The sequence below is a fragment of the Mesocricetus auratus genome, unplaced genomic scaffold (genome assembly GCF_017639785.1).
Source record: "Mesocricetus auratus isolate SY011 unplaced genomic scaffold, BCM_Maur_2.0 Super-Scaffold_100044, whole genome shotgun sequence".
Taxonomy (NCBI): Eukaryota; Metazoa; Chordata; class Mammalia; order Rodentia; family Cricetidae; genus Mesocricetus; species Mesocricetus auratus.
Window position 1 is genome coordinate 1,384,141 of NW_024429221.1, and position 20,550 is coordinate 1,404,690.

Genomic DNA, 20,550 nt, shown 5'->3' on the forward strand with positions numbered 1-20,550 from the left:
CGGCAGCTGGCGGCGGGCCAGGCGTCCAGGCCCTGCGGGGCGCGCGCGGGGTGCGGGGTGCCGCGTGGCCCGGCCCCGCGTTAGGGTTAGGGCGCAGCATTCGGCTTCCCGGCGGCAGAGGGCGCCTGGCGCCGCGGTCCCGCGCCCCGGAGCCGCCCGCGAGGCGCGAGCAGAGGCGAGGCGGGCGGGCGGGCGGGCCGGCGAGCGGCGGCCCCTGCCACGTACCCGGCCGTGCGCGGCGGCGGCGGCGGCAGGTGGGCGCGGGGGGCTGCGGGGACCGCGCGGCTCCGAGCGGGGCTTGGGCGCGCGGGTGCGGCGGCGGGGGGCGGGAGAGGCCGGGGCGCGCTGGCGGGCGGGACGGACGGCTGGCTCAGCGCTCCCCGCCGCGCCTTCCGGGCCGGGTCGGGCCGGGAAAAGTTGGGGGCGGCTCGCTGGCCTCGGGGACCGGGCGGGAAGTGCGGCCCGGGCGGCCGAGGCCCCGCGCGGCCCGCGGAGGGGCGCGCGTTTGCAGGTGGCGGCGGGCGGCCGGGGGACCCAGGAGGCGGCGGGGACGAACTGGCCTCTGTCCCCCGCTGCGGCCCAGAGTTGGGGCCCCTCGCGGCGTCCGGGGCCCCGGTGGGGCAGGGACTGAGCGTGGTTTCCTGCGTCGCGGGCTCCAGAACCGCCCCTCCCGGCGCCTCATTCGCCTCCCACTGCGGCGTTTGTCCTGGGGAAGTTGAGCGGGCCGCGGAGTGAACGAACGGTATGTGTAGGGTGTTGTGCGGAGACTGGGATGGGACCGCATGAAGCACGCACGCACGCCCACCCTCTCATTCCCTGCTCGGTGCTGCGAAAGTCCCGGCCCCCTAGCGTTGGAGAGATTCCCGGGGCTGGGCCAGCAGCTGCCCAGAGCCCTCCCTACACAGCGCATCCAGGCATAGTGTGTGGACATGGCTTCTGATGTTCTGTCTGTCGTTGGATACTTCCCAAACAAGGTGTCAGCGGCTGCCCGTGAGTTATTAGAACAACCTTTGTGGTGCCCTTTGACGAACCAGATGGCCGCCACCCCCAAATAAACTTAGTATTCAAGACACCTTATGCCCAGTCCCGTGCAGTAGCACACAGCTGTGGGCCCAGGCCAGGGGCCTCTTGAGTCCTTGGGAGAATCTCAGTGTGTCAGCAGATCGTGACCTTGGGTGAGCCCTCTGGACCTCAATGTTGTTATCTGTGCAGCAGGAGTAAAAGGCAGGTAATTTGGAGGAGGCAGGAAGGGCTTCCGAGGGAGACTGACGTGCAGCCTTGTCTGACGTGCAGGCTCCCGTGTGGACGTACGTTTCTCCTTGCTCTCAGGAAGAAATTAGGATAGTGTGAAAGGGAAACAGAGGCTAGGAAGATTGGCCACACGGAGCAAAGAAAGTAATTATTGGCGGGAGCATTGGGAGTGCTAGTGGCTGCTCTGGGCTGCCCATTTGTCTTTGCTGTGAAACTGCTCCCAAAGCTGAGAACATACCGAACATAGAAACCCACGGGCATGAATGGTTTCTTTTTTTAGCCTTCAAGTCTGGGGTGGTCGCTCAGTTGGCTTGGTGGAGCCCTCCCTGAAGGACGTGTCCAGATCTCATTATCCTGTCAGACTGAGCCTGGAGCAACCGCAGCCCCGCCGCTGCCCTCCTCTCCAGGCTTAGAAGTGGTGGGCTGGTGTCCCATTGCGTGTGGCGTTTCTGAACCAAGCTGGTTTCTTTCAAGGGAGAGTAGTAAATAAATAGGCGTGCAGTATGCTTGGGTGCAGCCGATAAAAATAGCTTCCAGTAGCAGCGTGTGCTGTGTCTACACCATTTCATTCCCCTCGCCCGAACCTGGGGGAAGCAATTTTTTGGGCGCGGAGGGTGTTCACAGAATCACGGTAACCAGGACTAACCAGCCCATTAACGATTGAGCTATAGTGTGGGAGGGTGAGGAGGGTTTTCTTGTTCTGTCACAACTGAATGTTCTTCTCCTGTCCACTTCTACTCTCCGTTTTCAAATCCACACGCTTGGCTAGTTTCTTGGGAGTGGCAGTAGATAGTAAGTTTAAAATAGTGTCAAATGGTATCTTAAACATGTAAGGGCTCTACTAATTACACCCAGCCCTTAAGATACGCACAGTGTGTGCATGTGTGAATATGACTTTAACAGGATGCTAAATTAAAAAAAATCATGTTTTCAGTATAGTTACCATTTGGGCCCCATGCTGTTTAGACTTGGTTCACGGGTAAAGCTTTTGGTGGTGACAGGAAAGCAATTATATGTCTAGAAGGTTGCGATCTCTAAGTGACATCATACACTTGAAAATCAGCATGCTCTCTTACTCAGGATGTTGGATCATGAGCACCGGAGGACTCTGGGCCTGTGAAGTGAATCTTGGGAGTATAGTGGACGCTGGTATAAGTCCTGAGCCCTGGGCCTCACCTCTGGCCTGGAATCTGCCAGGGTAAAATCAGAGCCCAGCTGCCTTCCCTCACCTGTAGGGAAGGCTGGCCCCTCCCCTCCCCTTGCTCGGGCACTCCAGATAATGGGATTGATTAAGTCTTCCACTAGGAATTGTCCTCAGGGGAGAAAGGCTTTTTAAAGTACATTTCTTGTTCTTATGAATAATTGCTCCAGCTTCTGCCTCCCCACACCAACCCCAGCACACACAGAGAACATCCCAGGGCCTTGGGCTATGGATGGGTTCAAGAAGGAACAGAACGAAATCAGAAGCCCAGAAAGGGTTGGTGCTGTGTTGGGAGATGGAGGTGGTTTGCTTAGTTTCTGGATTTCTCTTCTCTTTTTTTGGACAAGGAAAAGATAACTGAATTCGGGGGCTTCTGAAGGCCCTGCGAGGGGTTGAGAAAGGGAAGGGGCAGGAAGGCCGTGGAGGCCCTGCCTCTGGCTGACAGTAGACGGGAAGCTCTCTCCACCCAGCCCCCCCCCCTGCTGGGGCTTTGAAGTTTTGCACTCTAGGCAGATTGTGACTTGCTTTAGTGGCAGCATCAGTGAATTTCTGTAGTCAGTCGTGTGCCGAAAAGGAAATTAAATTCCAAGAGGGTGTTTGTTGTGATGGATGCCAGGATTTTTATTAGGGTATAGTCAGTCTATAAAAGTAACCTCCTAATTCCCTGAAGATATTTATTAAAAAATAGTTTTTAAACCATGGAAATGTTTCTATTGTGAGTCTTTGAAATGTCACCCTCCTAAATTTAAACAAACGAGGCCCAAAACATCCCAGGAATTTACATTTTAACCTGTTCCTGCCCTATTCTTGCATTGATTTAGTAATGAGTTAGTTTTGTTTTTTTTTACATTTAATAGCCCAGTTTTTATACCTTAGGGCTTGCCTCTGCCCTCTGTTCTTGTGGGTTAATTCTTGCTCACTGATTGTGTAGGGGTAGTAAGGAAATAATCAGGCTGGGGACAGCCACAGAGTTGTTTGCTCTTGGAGCCAAGATGTCTTGACGAGAGCCTGACACCCATCCATCTCATAATCCACAAAGCATGTGTAATGACGACTTAACAGACTCACGTATCTTGCATGTCTGTTAAGATATGAAAGTCTGGTCATGCTGTCACAGGTGTGGTGATGGTTCAGAGACACGTGTCCAACAAGTAGTCAGCCTTGGACCACGGCCTGGGCTTACGTCGGTTCTTGAAAGGCGGGGCTGCGCTCGCTCTGCTGAGGATAGGATAGGGTCGCTTGTCTTTGTGGGTTGGGAGCTTCGTCGGTAGAAAGGGGGCAAGTCTGTACGAGGGGTGTTGAGCCCAGCAAATGGAAATTAACAGAGAAAAGAGTTCACTAATACAGTGGGCTCAAAACACAGCCCACTTGAAAAACACGGCACTGTGGCCGTGTGGTGGGGAAAGGTTCGCCGCGAATGGGGAGATGTAGGCCTCTGGGTGAGGGGGTGCGGAGGAACCTCTCCTTCTTGCTCCTCACCCCTCTCACAGCTTTGGCTCCGAGCCCGGTGATGCTGAGAGATCTGCCGTAGAGTAGCAGGCCTGCTTTCTGTTGGTGCCTCCGTGTGACCAGAAAGGCCTTCTTGGTGGCTGCTCTCTGACCTCATTGTTTCCAGAAGCTTTTCAGGACTGAAGTTGGTTTCCTTAGGCCCCACTTAGGAAGACACAGTTGGAGTCTTTTTAAAAGAAAGTGCTAGAAGGAGGCAGTCTAGCCTCAAGTGGCTTGCATGCCTGAAATTGCTGGTCACCAAGCAGGCATGCTAGGGTTAGTCCTTAGTTCTCCGTGCTTGCCTGTGAGGGATTGTTGGGAAGAGCCGTGAGGATGCATTTACTGTGGCCAGTGGCCAGTTCTGAAGAATGGAGGTTATTTTCCCCTAGAGCATCGAGTGGTTCTTAACCTTCCTAATACTGCCACCCCTTAATACAGTTCATGCCGTGATGACCCTCAGCCATAAAATTCTTTTTGTTGCTACTTCATAACCATAATTTTGCTACCGTTATGAATCCTAATGCAAATATCTGATATGCAGGACAGCTGCTATGTGACTCCCAAAGGGGTCGAGACCCGCAGGTTGAGATCTGCTGCCCTAAATGCTGTAGCCAGTGCAGCAGAGCCTGCCAAACTCAGGTGGAGCAGTTTATGAGCCTTGGGATTTAGGCGACTGGAATTCTCGAATGGAACACACTGTTCTCACGTCTTGGGTCATCTCCCTCACCTGTGCCAAAGATGGCAGGTAACTTGCTTATGGCCCTCTGTTGTCTGGATTGCATCTCTGCTTGTCCTTGTTCTGGTCACGCTGGGGATCGGTTACCCAAGTTCTGGCTCTGGGCTATGCTCTTTATGAAGTAGCTGCTTTACCTGTTGGAACTCTGCAATCTCATGTCACAATCTCTGCTGGGAGACACCTCAGCACATACTGCTTGCTGCTTTCTGTTTCTTCTGAAGGGGTGACCTTGCATCGTGGTTCTAAGGTGCCTCTTTTTGGTCCCCCTCATCTGTTGACTGCAGTAGCATCCTTGTCTGGGTGGTAGGGCCCATGCTGTAAAAGAGTGAGCCTACTGAAGATAGTAGCTGTCATGCCTACCTTGAGTATTGTGTCCAATCTTTGCCGACTTTCTTTGAGGTGTGTGTGTGTGTGTGTGTGTGTGTGTGTGTGTGTGTGTGTGTGTGTGGTGCGGTCTGTTTGCTTTAATTATTACTAAGAATCAGGAAAGATATTTATCAAATGTTTAGATCTACGGCAGTGCTGTGGCTCTGGCAGGCAGGCAGAATAAATATACATTTAGCCAGGGTTACCGCTGATTTATCTCTTCCTGTGCTTACACTGCTCTGTTGGCAGACTTGTCTGATTTGTGTACTCACGCAGTTTGGGTTTCAGGAGTGAGGGAAAGATTCCCGGGCTGCCCGCCGGAGTGGAGGAGCTCGACTGAGCAGGCTTCTCCACCCTTCCTGGCTTTCCCGCTAACACAGCGCTGGCACGTGGTGCTCCACCGGGAAGGTGGAGTTTGACCAGGCCTTTTCGTTGTTCGCTTGCCTGGGAGACGCCCAGTGGGTGACGGTGGCAGACCTCTCTCTGCTACAGGGAGGGGGATTCTCCTTTGACGTCGTGTGCTTACGTGTGAGGAGAAGCCCGGAACCCATGCATTCGGGGATGGCAGGTCGAGGGTAGGAACGACCGGTGTGTTCTCAGGAACTCCTAGCTCCCCGCCATCCACGTTGCCCTCTTCCCCAGTCAGTCCCTATTTGGCCTGTTGTCAGAGGCGCAGAATCAGGCTGGGATCTCTTCCTTTCCCCTGGAGTGCAGCAGGGAAGCACGTACCGTTGTGTGGTGTGGCTCTGCTAGTAGGAGAATCTGTGTGGGTGGTGGTGCTTAGAGTCAGGCCCGTTGCTTTCTTCTCTGATCATGCAGGTGGTGTGTGAGTATCTGCTCCGACACCCCCACCTTCCCATGTAAAGAGTGTGCAAGAAAGGGCAGCTGTGTCAACACCCAACAGCCGCCTTCCAGATACCTCCTGAGCCAAGCCCTTAGCAGCAACTAGTCTTAGCAGTCGGATGAGTACATTTGTCAGTGTATTTAGACACGGGTACGTAGGTTTTTTTTTTTTTTAATTTTGCAAGCCTAGATTTTTATTTTTATTTATTTATTTTTTAGTTTTTTGAGACAGGGTTTCTTTGTATTGTCTTGGAGGCTGTCCTGGAACTAACTGTGTAGACCAGGCTGGCCTGGAACTCACAGAGATCCACCTGCCTCTGCCTCCTGAGTGCTGAGATTAAAGGCATGTGCCACCAATGCCCAGCACAAGCCTAGATCTTATTGTGTGTACCATTCCACTCCTTTTGCTGTTCTTGTTATATATTGTGAAGTTATTTACATGCATGCGTCTTTTCTGTTCTGTCTATAATGTTGTAGGCGTATCGGTTCATAAATTGGTTTCATGTTGATGGACAGGTGGGCTAGCTCATGAGATTTTTCTCTTACGCACCGTATGTGCATTCGCATGCCTGTGTTTCTCTGAAACTGGAACTGATTTGTCTGATGTTTACATTCATCCAGCACACCGCAGCGGTACCCACATGGTGCTCTTAGATGTCCTGATTTCCACTACAGTTTACAAGTTTGCCCACTTCCTTACTGGCTGACACTATACCGAGTGGAAGAAGCAGACTGTGTTTTATAAGTGCTCTGTCGGTCTGCTCAGCCTCCAGGTCTCCGTGGCAGGATCTTACTCTCAGAGTGGGCAGGTCTACAGTTATTGCTGGGTAAAGCCCGCAAAGCCCTTGCTTGGCTCTGCGTGGGGTGGCATAAGTGCCACCGCGTCACCAGGGGTGGTGGTGTGGCACCTGGGAGCCAGACCTGGTTTTCACTTTCCTTCCACTGCTTCCAGAGGCCAGGTATGGTGACAGGCTCCTTGGCATTTGGTGTGGGGTCCCTGAGTAGGTCTTGAAGGGTTTCCCCGAGGGACTGGTGAAGTGCCAACTCAGACTGGTCTGCCCAGGCCTCTCACTTGGTGAATAGCTTGCAGAGGCCATGAGCCTGAAAACCAGATGCTGCGGCTCTCACAAGGCCCAGGGGAGAGCCTGCGCAGGGCAGGCCTTCCTTCCAGCTGTGCGGCCCTCACCACTGCTCCTGGCTTGCTGTGGGATACTGTGGCAGTTTGTCAGGGAGAAGCTGGAGTCTTACAGCCAGCAGGCTGTTAGACGGATGGTACCTGCAGGGTGACCCTGCTAGACTGACTTGGGGAAGCTTTGACTCACTGGACCATTTCAATCTTCACTTCTGAGGGGTCCTGGAGTGGGGGTGGCGGGGCAGAGTGGCGAGGAAGGGACTTGGGAGCCCAGCTGTTTTGGAACTCAGCTCCCGCTCTGTCCCCATCAAGGGGAGGGCGGAGCCCGTTGTGTCCTGGCACTAGAGCAGAATTAGTTCTCTTTCTAGCCTCAGTTTCTTCCCTGGGGATCCAGGCACTCCTAGGACTTCACCCCCAGGGTGCTTGTGAGGGTTCAGGGTGCTCTCGTAGAGTTTTGACATCAGTGACTGAAGTTTCTTCTGTTTGCAGACTCCTCTCCTTAGTAAGTGGCTCTAAAATGTTAATTGTGTGTGCATGCCTGCGTGTGTGTGTGTGTGTGTGTGTGTGTGTGTGTGTGTGTGTGGTGTGTGTGTGTGCGCGTGCGTGCGCGCGTGCACACGCATGCATGCTGACAAGTCCACCCTCAGCCCCTATTTTGTTTGCTGATGGTTTATTTCAGACAGTTGTCTGAGGCCTGCAGGGCGAATGTGGAGGAGGCAGCACCTGAGGCCTGCAGAACCCCCGGGGCGGTGGTGTCTACCTGGGAAAAACACAGCACTGCTGCGCACAAAGCCATGCTTGGTGAAGGAGCATGTGGTCTGGGGCCTGCGGGGTCCTAGAGCACCCTGCGCAGATGCAGGAGGTTGTGGGGAGCGCGCAGAGTTTCAGTCACAGAAGCTGTGACGTGACTCTGGACACCGTTCGACAGTTAATGGTGCAAATGGAATAGTGGTGGCCTGCGGCACTGGAGAGACCGGAGAGCAGTGTACAGAGGGGGAGGGGGGGCAAAGGTCCGCCTTGAATAGAAGTCAGCAGAACCAGGGCTTCACCCTGGGGCTGGAGGTCTGGGCGGCTTCTTAGAACAGGCACAGATCATAACGATCCGCCATTAGCCGGCAGAGAGCAGATACCCTGGGCTTTCATTACACACGGCATTTGACAGGTGAAGACACTGAGACCCCAGGGGCGAGCAGCCTGTTCAAGGTCAGTCTGACTAGAGGAGAGCCAAGCTGGGTCCTGCCCTGTGGCCTGTGGCAGTCATTACCGTAGCAGCTCTCCTCGAGGCCGGAGGTCAGCACCTGCCGGAAGTCAGTGCTGTGAATCCTGCCGGAAGTCAGTGTTGTGAATAGAACGAGTGAGTTCCCAGTTCTGACCTGGCCGTCCGGCTCTGAGGCTGTTAGAACGTTCGTCTCTCTGCGTGGGCGCGTCGAGGCTGAAGGTGGCGCCCCTCCTCCTGTTCCTGTGCTGTCTCCAGTGTGCTAGCTGTCAAAGATCTGATGGTGAGGGAAAGAAGTTGAGCTCCCGGTCCTGCTGGGGACTCGCTGGCTACAGGACCTTGCACGCGTGCTGGTTTCCTGTGGCTGCCCCGGTTCTCAGGCTCCAAGGGAATGTGCTCCTTGTTCCCATCCTAGCTCCTCTGAGCTCCTTGGTGCGCTCGGCGCTGCAGCCGTCTTCGTCACCTGGGGTTTTCCTTAGCTTTCCGTGCTAGGTTCTCCAGAGGCACGGAGCAAGCAGTTCGTTTTATTGTACTTCCAAGACCCCGCACGCATGTGCGTGCCTGCGTGATGTGTGTGTGTGTGTGTGTGTGTCTGTAGGAGCTACTGTAATGTGTTGACTCACAGCATTGCAGAGGCCAAAATGTCCTAGGATCTGTCTTCAGAAGGTTGGAGACCCATCACAAGTGAGGAGTCAGTTCTGACCCAAGTCTACTGCCTGAAGCAGGAGAGTCGAGCCAAGGACAGAAGTTACAATCTGATAGCTGGCAGGCTGTAGACACCCAAGCCTGATTCTGAGTTCAAGAACAAAGGCAGGAAATGACCCATGCCTTCTGAGTACTGGAGCAGTCAGCTGGAGGAATTCTCATTCTCACAGGCTATTATGTTCAGGGGTTCATTTGATTGACAGGCTCACCTGCCTTAGGCAGACAAGTGTGTTTTGCTCAGTCCACGGTCTCACGTGTTACAGGGGATGCTGGGCAGAATGGACACCTTTGAGCTGTTCAAATCCACACATGAAATTAACTGCCACACTTAGGTTGGGACTGCTCACACACCCTGTTTACAGAGGAGGTCCTGAAGTCCCAGTGGCCATGGATTTGGGGGATATTGTTTAAAGCGGCTGGCTGGCCAGATGAGGCGATGGCTGAAAGGTAGAGGGTCAGGTAAGAAGGGGGCCAGGGAAAGCCTCACCGAGGGAGTATTTACTTGAACTCCAGCCTGAGGGAATGGAAAGGGGGGAACGTTCCGAGTTAGGGCTGGAGCTAACTGGTACATGGAAGGAAGTCAGCAGAGTCTGGAGTGGGCATGCCTCCCACAGATAGCACGGAGCCAGCATGTTTGAAATGTGAGTCTGTGTTGTGGGGAAGTCTGTGAAGGCGGGCATCTGAGGGTTCAAGGAAAACAGAGGTCCTGTCCCGCCTGTGCTTGGTGGAAATGCTGGTCTTCATGTAGAGGGGGGTGAGCCACTGTTAAAGCTGCCAGTGCAGTGACAGCAGGACTGTGCTAAGCTCAGATGGCCTGTGCGTGTGTCTGTGTGCGTGCGTGCCTGTGTGTGTGCGTGTGCCTGTGTGTGTGCACCCAGGTAGTTTGTGACTGCAGGACTGTGCTAAGCTCAGATGGCCTGGGCGTGTGTGTGTGTGTGTGTGTGTGTGTGTGTATGTGTGTGTGTGTGTGCGCGCGCGTGCGTGCATGTGTGCGCGTGCGTGCATGTGTGCCTGTGTGTATGTGTGCCTGTGTGCATGTGTGTGTGTGTGTCTGTGTGCGTGCGAGCATGTATGCGTGCCTGTGTGTGCGTACGTGTGTATGTGCGTGTGCCTGTATGTGTGTGTGCACCCAGGTAGTTTGTGACAGCAGGACTGTCCTAAGCTCAGATGGCCTGTGTGTGTGTTCGTGCGCACGTGTGTGTGTTTGTGCACACCTGTGTGTGCCCATGTGTGTGCATGCGTGTGTGTATGTGTGCGCGCGTGCGTGTGTGTGTGTTCGTGCACGTGTGTGTGTGTGTGTGTGTTTGTCTGCAGGTTTTTTTTTTTTTCGAGACAGGGTTTCCCCTGTATTGTTTTCGAGGTTGTCGGTCCAGCCTGGCCTTGAACTCACAGAGATCCGCCTGCCTCTGCCTCCCGAGTGCTGGGATTAAAGGCGTGCGCCACCACCGCCCGGCTTTGTCTGCAGGTTTTAAAAAGAAGGAGTTGGTTTTCTATTCACCACAGATCCTCTGCCCTTTCCTGACTCTCCGCCTGCCTGCCTCCCCTCACATACTCCACATGCGTGAGCGTGAGGCTTGGGTGGCATGTGTACGTGTGAAGAACATGCATAGCCACCTGCTGTGAGTCTCATGGCCTTCGACCCTCTGATCCTGTGGTCTCTATCCCCTGTTCCAGAGTGGTGGACACTGTACTTACAGTCAGGTGGTCATCGAAATTCTGAGGTCAGTGTGCAAGTTCGGTTCGGCACCCAGACCCTTGCAAGCTGCAAAGACACTGCAGTGCAGCGAAGAGTCCAGTCCACTCCCTCCGTTAGTGGGTCACGATTAGCCTGGAAAACGTCTGCAGAAGCCTGTGAAGAGAGCTCAACCGCCCTGTGTCTTGGCACTTGAGTCCAGGGCCTTCTCACTCTGGAACTCACCAGGTTTTCGTAAAACCACCGAGTTTCAGTTGTTAAAACGAACAGGCTCTGATGGAAGCTTGCCTCCACCTGCTTGGCCTGCCTGAGGCCTGTGGGGCCAGTTTGCCTGACTGCTGAGTGGGAAGCCGCCTCGTCTAACTGACAAGGAATTTCCTCTTGGAGCCGCAGAAGGAAACAGCCTTGTACCGTTTGAGGAGGCTCCTGAGAGGTGGGGCCGTGGGGGCGTGCTTGCTTCCTTCACCCGCAGAGTGGGGCCCAGAGGTCAGCCGTGTTTAGAGGCTCACTGGATGCTGCCGCCGCCCAGGCCCCTGTGGAGAGCGCCGTTTTAGATGATAATTGTGTCTAAGTGGAGATGGGGTTAGAATTGCCTGTGTCAGGAGGAGCTGCCCTTGGGGAGATACACACTTGGTCCCCAGCTCCCTCCTGAACAAAGCACTCTGCAGAGTAAAAGTTGTAGACCACCCAAGCGTTTTGTGAGATTGTAGTTCCTTCCCCAGGGTTATTATTTGGGGGATGTTTCTCCTAGCACATCAAAACAACTCCCATGGAAGAAGTGCTTTTTAAAATGCAGTCTTTTCCTGTTGGAGCCAGTCAGGAAGCCGGTCTTGGTGGCGTCCTATAGATGTTGCAGGGCCAGTGTTGTTTCTGTTGTATATATACAGTGAGAACCCTTGTCTCATAGCCAGATGACTGTCCAAGTGTACCCGTGAATCATCTTGGTCCTGAGCCTGGGGGTGGCCTTTGTGTCTGTCATTGTGTCCTGAGCACTGAGTAAGTAGCTTTTGGTAGTATGGCGTGTGGACTCTGACATGTTTTGGGGGCTCCAGGCAAATCGCGTGCTATGAGATCTGAGCTCAGAGTCCCCACGCTGGGACTGTAGTACTCACTTCTGCTCTCATTCCTGCTGCTTTGGGTCTCAGTTGGAGGCATTATTGGGGCTACTTGCCAGAGCATGAAGGACTCAAAAGCAGCTGCATTACTGGAAACCCCACCCCATCATGGGCAAGGGCACGGAAGTCCCGTCCTGAGCAACTTGCAGGCAGCTCTGCTAGAAAAGCCTCTGCTGAGCTCACTGCTGTGTACTCTGCTTGCCTTTAGCCTGTAGGACCGGTGAAAGGACTAGAGCGATCTCTTCCTTGTGCCCCTCTCTCCCGCTTGGGTAGCCCCTTGGCCTCATCTCCCTAAGTGGGAACCCATGCGTAGGGCTGTCCTACTTATTGGGAAATGGACATATTCAGACTCCCTTGGAAGTCATGGCCAACACCTCTAGTACTCCATGACAGCCCATCAGCCTCCAGGGCTCTTGCTTTCTAGGCAGTGGTACTTGGAAGGGGGAGGGGAGCGTTTGGATGTGTGAGCCTCCACATGGCTTCTGGAGGCAGGTGGTTCCAGTTGCTCAGTTAATCTCCGTGTTCTCTCAAGTTTCACACAACTTTCTGTGCTTGACTTGAACAAAGACCCTTTATTTTGGGGGGTTGTTTTCATAACTCAAGTAAGGAAAAAATGGGTCATGACTGCAAGATTGTATATATATTACTTTGTAAATTTGTTGAGAAATACATTTGCATAGGAGATATACTAAAAAGTTATTTCTCTGGTTATCTCTGCATTTTATATTCTTGGAAATTTGCATCTTTGTTTCCATTTTGAGACAGGGTTGTGTGTATGTCAGGCTAATCTGACACCTGCTGTGTAGCTGAAGATGACCTTGGTCTTCTGATCCCCCTGTCTCCTCCCTGCAGGGGCAGGGATTACAGGGGTGCCCCGTCTCTCCTAGTCTGTGTGGTGCTGGTACTGAACTCAGGGTTTCATGCATGCTGGACAGCAGTCTACCAACCGACAGGCATCTCTAGGCCAGATATGGTTTCTTCTGTGTTGTACGGGGTAAAAACATCAATATCAATGACAGATTGCTACTTAGTAGAGTTTAGTAGGTACCAGACATTATAAGACATACCTACGCCGGCTGTTGGTGGCGCACGCCTTTAATCCCAGCACTCGGGAGGCAGAGGCAGGAGGATCTCTGTGAGTTCCAGACCAGCCTGGTCTACAAGAGCTAGTTCCAGGACAGCCTCCAAAGCCACAGAGAAATCCTGTCTCGAAAAACAAACAAACAAACAAACAAACAAAAAACAAACACACAAAAAAGACACACTACTAAAATTATTTACAAAAACATAAATAATAACCTACTTTTGTTTTGTGGCAAAGTATAAACAGCATGAAACTTACCCTTTTGATCTTTTTTTGTAAACATTTCAAGCTGGCCTTGAACTTGTGATCCTCTTGCCCTGAGTACGTGGATTATAGGAGGGTACCACCACTCCTAGCCTCCTATTTACTTTTTATCTATGTGTATGTACACAGCTGTCGGATTTCCTGGAGCTGGAGTTGTAGGTGGTTGGAGGCTTCCTGATGGGAGTGCTGGGAACCGAACTCGAGTCCTCAGGAAGAGCAGGGAGTGCTCTTAACCCCTAAGTCATCTTTCTGGACCCCTACTCCTGGCCTTTTAAACTGTTTCCATGAATGCAGTTCAGGGCTGTGCCTCTGCTGTTAGATCCTTTCCTGAACTTACCCATTTTATATTTGAGGAAGCTGCGGCTGGAGCAGAGTTATTGGTAAAGGTCACAGAGTAAGTTCCAGAGGCCACACTTGAATGCAGCACTGATAGCTGCTTACTGGGTGCTCTGTGGGGGTCTCAGTCTTTCTTACCCCGTGCTTGCCCCACACTGGCTGTTACAAGACCGTTTTCTGGAGACTTTCAGCAGTGGGGTTGTGCATTGGTTAGGGCTGTGTTGGTCAGCCTGGCTCTGTGGTGTTCCTGCTGTTGCTGAGAAGGTGGAAGGATATAGGCTGCCTGCTGGGTTTCTGTCTGCAGAATGATTGAGTGGCCCCGGGGCAGAAGAACGGCCTGGCACTTAGAAATGTGAGCCCTGAGAGTCTGGGGGGGTTTCAGAGAACAAGCGTTGAACTTGGAGTTCGAAGGTCTGTGACTCAGTCTTCATGCTTGCCCTCCCTCCCTCCCTCCCACCCTCCCTCCCTCCCTCATTTTGAGTTAGATCTGTAGCTCAGCTGGCCTCAAACACACTCCATGTTTTAGGTTCCACCTTGAACCTCAGATCCTCTGGCCTCTATACAGAGCTGACCACCGTGCCCGGTTCTATGATGAACGGTGCTGGAGATGGAACCCAGGGCCTCATGCTTGCTTGGCAGGCATTCTGAACCAAGCGACATCCCCACACCCAATTTCTGCTCTCAAGTCATTTCTGTGGAGGGAATTTGGGCACACAGGGCTCGGGCCGTGTTGTGGCCTAAGCCCAGAGGTTAGGAGGAGGTTGGATGGGAAGGGGGGGGTCGAACCCAGAGACGGAGGAGGAAGTTAGATCTGAAGGGTTGGGAAAGGTGATGGCCCTGCTTGGTTTTGCACTGCTCTGCCGTTGGTAGGCTCCCTCTACCCTCCTTAGGTGCTGAGGGGGAATATTCCTCTGTGCACCTAGTGTTGTGTACCTGGTGCTAAATGCTCCAAGTGAGTTCCTGAGATGCCCGCCACTCTGCAAGACTCGCCTTCCCCTGCTGAAGCGAATTGTCATTTAGATCACCTAGCAGGCCTGACTATCTGTCTTGTTTGAAGCCCAGCCTCGCTTTGCTCTGTAACCCTTTGAGTGGCTGGGAGCTGTGCTTTGTTGCAGTGTGTGTGTGTGTGTGTGTGTGTGTGTGTGTGTGTGTGTGTGTGTTCATCTCGGTAGACCCACTGTGTGCCAACACTGAAGAGCACCAGGAGAGGACGGAGTAGCTCTCATAGAAGCTCGGGTTTCACGAGGGAAGTCACGGTTGGGAGGGTGCAGGTCTCAGTAGCATGAGCGGGCGCTGGCAGCAGCCGGATGACCCTTGGTTTGCATAGGCAGAAGTGCTTCTCTGGAGAGTCAGGGGGCACGAGCAGTTGGCATGCCTCTGGCACTCTGCTTCTCAGCAACTGCTCGCATCAGCGGTCTGTAGCTGGGCGCCTGCCTGCCTCAGCACCTTGAGTCGTCTTTGCCACGTGCTTTGAGTGACGCAGAGGACGGTCTAGGCAAGGCTCTGCTGAAGTCAGCGACCTCGGCTCACTACCCTCTCGGTTTCTGCTTTGAGACTGGCCTGGCCCTGGCAGAATAAGTAGGTCATGGATACGTGTTTTGAACAGCGCTTGGCTGCATTCCACGGATGTTTAATTTCCAGAGCAAATCTGGCTGGCCTCCTTTGCCCAGGAGACTGGCCACAGGCACTCCGGTTTGTTTCAGGGTGTATTTATAGAGTGTGATGATGCTGGAGCAGGAGACACTGTGACTCTCCAGGCCTTCTAGGGAGCAATAGCAGAGAGGCTGTGGAGCCTTCTGGAAGAAGGGTGCTGGGGAGGGTCTTCTGGAAATCCTTCATCCTCACTAACTGCACGGAATCTCCTGAGAAATCAAGTTTATTTCCGTAGCGATTTACGTTGCTTCTGTTTTAAGTCCGTGGCTGTTGTTGGGTTGCTGCGTGCTGTGCTGAGCTTTTTCTGCAGCCCTCCTCACAGAACCCTCACAGCCACCTTGGGAAGTGAGCTCTGGAGGAGTGGCTGGGGATCATTTGCTCACACTCTTGTGTGGAAACTGTGGGCCCATAGACCCCCACCCAGGGCTGCTAGCCGGAGTCTAGCCTTGTTTACATTAACAGTTTTGATAATCCTGTGTGGGATGAGTGCTTAGTTGAGGCTCTGTGGCCTGTTCTGGCCTTTTTTGAAGGAAGGGTGGCTGTGCATATTGGGGACCCGCCCACAGGGCGGAGGAGGTGCTGTAACTGGAAGTTAGTATTGGGGACCCGCCCACAGGGCGGAGGAGGTGCTGTAACTGGAAGTTAGTATTGGGGACCCGCCCACAGGGCGGAGGAGGTGCTGTAACTGGAAGTTAGTATTGGGGACCCGCCCACCGGGCGGAGGAGGTGCTGTAACTGGAAGTTAGTATTGGGGACCCGCCCACCGGGCGGAGGAGGTGCTGTAACCTGGAGTTAGCTTGAGGCTGAGGCTTTTTCACCCTTCAGTGACTTTTCCCTTGCCTTGCCGTTTTCCCTGGTTCCTCACCTAAGCCTCCTGAGTGAGGGCTAGTGTGAGTTAAGATGTCTGCCCTGTTCACATGGTGGCATCATTGCTTCACAATAGCCCAATGTGTACACCAGCTGTTGACCAGACTGTTCAGTCTACCCTCCCTCCCTCCCTCCCTCCTTCCCCCCCTCCCTGCCTCCCTGCAGGTTTGAGGAGCAAGTCTGAGTTTGGAGGTGGTTGTGTGCTTAATCTTGCTCTCTAGCTTTGTCTTCAAAGCAGGTTGCAAAGTCCTGAAGGGAACATTGCTTTTCCAGGTTGACTGTGTCCCAGGTTGACTGTTTAATTAGAACCCGGAGGCAGTCTGCCCAGGGATTGGCTTGGATAGCATTCCTCAGAGCCATCATGGTCCGTCTCCGAGTACAGATGCATTTTATGGTAGCCAAGCACTTAGATAGCATGCTTTCTTTCTGCTGTGGTTTCGTCTAGAATATTTTTTTTAATTTCAGCTCACAGCAAGTCAGCTATGAGCGGCTCCTACTGACTTCAAACAGAAGAAATGCAATAGTCATTAAAAAGTTTTCTCCTAAAAGTTTTTACTAAAAAATCTGAAGAGGTGTCTGCTTAAAGCCGACTGTGTTGTCCATGGGAACACCTCCTCAGAAGCTGCCTGGGGTTTGCTGGAAACAGCAAGCATCTCCATCAGGGGCAACCACAGCCTCCCAGCATTTACTGGCCTTGTGAGTAGGGACTGGCTACATGCCCTTAGCCTATAAATTTCCAGTGGTGACATGTATAAGAAGCTGTGGTGAGACAGATATAAATGAAACTGTGCATGTGAGTCCCAGGACCCAATTCATGACTTGCTGTTCGTCTTGCGTATTCTACCAGCTTAACTTAGAAAAGTCACCAGCTTTACTCTACTAGGTGAGACTTGAAACTCTCTCCTTTCCCAGAGGAGAGTGGGAGCCATCTATTCTACAGACCGTTGCAAGGAGACATCTGCAGGGAACCCTTCTTCAGGGGAAGTCGTCCTGTCTGTCATGGAAAAACTTGGTTGTCAGTTTGACATATCTGGGAAGTAGGACCCTCAACTGAAGAGTTCCCTCCATCTGGTTAGCCTGTAGCACCAGTCCAGGTGGCCTGACCTGTTCCTCCACAGCTTCTGCTTGAAGCCCCTGCCTGGAGTGTCTGCCTTGGGTTCCCGGGATGGCAGAATATAATCTGTAAGGGGAAGTAAACCTTTTCCCCTAAGCTGCTTTTGGACATGGTATTTATCACCACTATAGAGTGGAGACTAGAATACCCTTTTTTTTTTTTTTTTTTTTTTGGTTTGGGGTCTTGGTTTCAGCTGGCAGGAACCTAAGTTCAAAGAAACCATGGTAGCCACATGACCTTAGAAATGCCCAGGCCAGTGCTTAAAGGAAGTGACAAAGGAGAAATTGATTAATTTTTATTTTATTTATTTTTTGTTTTATGAGTATGAGTGTTTTACCTGCATATATGTCTGTGCATCACATGTGCAGAGATCAGGAGAGGGCATCAGACCCCCTGGACCTGGAGTATAGACAGTTGTAAGCTGTCATGTGGATGTTGGGACTCCAACCCTGGTCCTTCAGAAGAGCATCCAGTGCTCTTGACTGTTGAGCCATCTTGTTGGCCTCAGTTTATTTACTTATTTATTTATTGACGCAGGTTCTTACTCTGTAGCCCAGGCTGGCCTTGAACTCGTCGTGGTCCTCCTGCCTCAGTTTCCTGAGTGCCAGGTTCACAGATAATGAGCCAACGTGCCAGACAAAACAGCATTTAGAGACAGTCTTTAAAGCATGCATATTGGTCACCTGCACTTTGAAAGCTGTCACTTACTAAGTAATCATCATGAGCTCACTTTAAAAGCCGTTTGGCCTCCTCTCAAAACACCTCCCGTGCAACTAGTGGGTTTGCTCTTACATTTTCTGCTGTCTGGTGAGAACCCCCCCCCCCTTCTTTAGTGTTCATACATTTGAGTGTTGACAAGCACGGGGGCCAGGTTTGGTCTTCCGAGCCCCAGTGCTGTTTACATTTGCCTTGTTTGTTCTCCTTAATTCAAGGAGCGGAGCGCACAGTCCTGTAGGGCAGAGAGACCTCAAGTACTGATCATGTTAACAGGCTGGGAGTTCTTTCCGTTAGAAGTTGTCTTGGTGAGATTGCGGTGGAAGTGGTGACTTCTGAGTCTTAGTTCATTGAAAATGAGACCATCTGCAAGTTTAGTCTTTTCCTGGAAGGACTTCAGTGGGCGGAAGGGATGGGTGTCTCAGCAGAAGACAGTTCCTCGTCTGACTCCCTGAGCCTCTTGCCCTGTGTCCATCAGCCACCGCTTACCTGTGTGCCTGCGCGGCCGATTGGTGGGTCTGTCTGGGACCACTCCTTATGTTTTACCCTTAGAGCTGGAAGACTAACCAGGGAAATGTGTGGGTCAGTTTGCTGAATGGTGTTCCCACAAGGGATCAGAAAAGGGGGGGGTCTTGCCTTAGCTTTATGAATAAAGAAAACAGGAAGAGTGGAGACCAGGAAAGTGCCACCTCAGATATTCCAGTTTGGACTTCAAATGGGCCACGGTGCATGCAGGAAGGCATGCTGTCTGAACTCCCCTTGTCTGCCTGAAGATAACATCCTGCAGCCAGGGATGACGGTAGGGATGTCACAGAGGAGGGGGGAGCCACGCCACATTCACTTGGCCACAGGAGAGACCTGCTTTTGTGAGGGCCTATTCATCTTTCCTAGAAATTGGTACTTCTTTAAATCACCTGCATTTCCCTCCCTTCCCAGAGCTTCCTGGTCCCCCGCATTCTGGGCCAACAACATGATGCCCCATGTGGGAGAATCTGCCTATTGCCATTTATTTTGTGGACTCGTTTATTGATGCCTCAGAGGGCAAAGGGTGGTGTTTTCTCTCTGCTCTAGTGATGGGGACATGACTAGTTAGAACTCTGGGTTGTGAAGTTTGAAAAACCTGGGTATGACTTCTTATGTGATTTTGGAGTACCCCTCCATCTTGAAGCTGGGTATGAAAACATGCCTACCTCAGAGATACTGTCCATGATAAGATGAGGTGGCTCAAGCCGAAAGCCTTGGCGCAGAGCCTAGCATCCATAAGCCCTGCTTGCCGCTCTTCTGGGTTTTGTGTTTAGTATTAAGAAAGATATGACTCACTTTGAGTTTCAGGGTACAGATGGAGCCATGCTCCCCGGTAGGATAGGAGGCCCCTTTCCCAGAACTCTGGAACTGAACTTGTAGCTTAACCAGGGGCTGTGACAGGAAATGCCGTTCCAGTAGAGCAGGTGTGTGGTGAAGAGATTTCCTGGTTCTGTGCTTCCCTCTATGGGAAAGTGGAACTGTGCTGGAATTGGAGAGCCCAGAGGAAGCTGCTTGGGACAGCAGGCACTTTTTGTTTTCTAAAACAATGTAGCAGTTTAAGGGAGCCTGGTGACTTTGTATCCAGCCAGGAGATGGTTTTAGTGGACTCTCTCTGGTCTGGCAAACAGAGGGTTCTGAGGTCATTCTCTGGTCTTAGCAGCTCTGCAGTGAACCAAGGCCATGTACTTCCACTGTGTTTGTCGAAAGCGTGTGTGCTGACTTTTAGTATTCAACACTTGTTTTGAAGTCTGAATCTGCTCAGTTCTGTCCTTTAGGCTTGAGTGCCATGAATTTATCCTCCCAAAGTTAAAATAGATCCGTTCTTTATCTCTATAAGCTCTGTTTCCTTTTTTTTTTTTTTTTTTTTTTTTTTTTTTGTGCCCGAGGAAGCAACAGGGGTACATGCTGAGAATCAACCAGTGATAGGCAGTTTCTACCTTGTGCTTTAGTTGAAATAGAATCTCTCCCCCATGCTGGGAAGCAACATAGTGTCCCTGCAGTCAAGCTTAATGGATAAGCCTGCAGACTTTGAGCCAGCCTAAGACTCCGACTCCAGTTCTGGGATTTGGGGGAGTGTCTTACTGTCTTTTCTTTTTCTACTTGCATGTGTGTGTGTCGTATGTATGAGTGTAGGTGTTGTTAAAATGTCTAGGTTTATCCAGTAACGAGACACAAAACGTGACTCAATGATCCCATGTGGCGTTTTATTGGTGGACAGGAAAGGAAAGGGGGGGTGAGGTAACCAACCCGTGCAGAGCTGAGAGAGAGAGAGAGAGAGAGAGAGAGAGAGAGAGAGAGAGAGAGAGAGAGGAGGAAGACAAGAGTAAAAGAGAGCGTAAGCAGGCAGGGGTCAGTCCTTTAAAGGGGTCCTTTACACCTGCGTGGTTCTCAAGGAACTCTGGGCTGGCCAGAGTGCTGCCTGAGTGCATCCTGCCAGGTAACAGGGCAGGCCAGAGTAATGCCTGAACCTTTCATTCCGCCTTTATTTATGATTAAAAAGAGATGGGGGTGTTAGACATGGCAGGTTCGGGATCCAGGACGTTGAGTTCTTAAGACTGCTTCCTGCTGACCTGGGGGCGTTACCATCTTTGGGGGAACCTGAGAAAGCTGGGGTGCTGCCACATCTGGAGTAGCTGGTTGCTCCATCGCAGTCCAGGCTGTCTGGAACTCTCTGGCACCTCTGTAGATCTGGCAAGATGTTAGCAGAGTAGAGGACAAAGTTAGGTTTAAAATTTTCTTTCTTAGGTC

The 20,550-nt window shown here is 52.2% G+C and overlaps 1 protein-coding gene across 1 annotated transcript in view; it reads left to right on the forward strand.

Moving 5' to 3' along the window:
• Positions 1-791: 791 nt before the first annotated feature.
• Smco4 (single-pass membrane protein with coiled-coil domains 4) overlaps positions 792-20,550 on the forward strand; it is a 66,963-nt gene continuing 47,204 nt past the window's right edge. The window contains 1 exon segment of the mRNA XM_021235248.2: positions 792-990. Within this exon segment, the coding sequence (XP_021090907.1) occupies positions 930-990 (61 nt within the window). The 5' untranslated portion in view covers positions 792-929.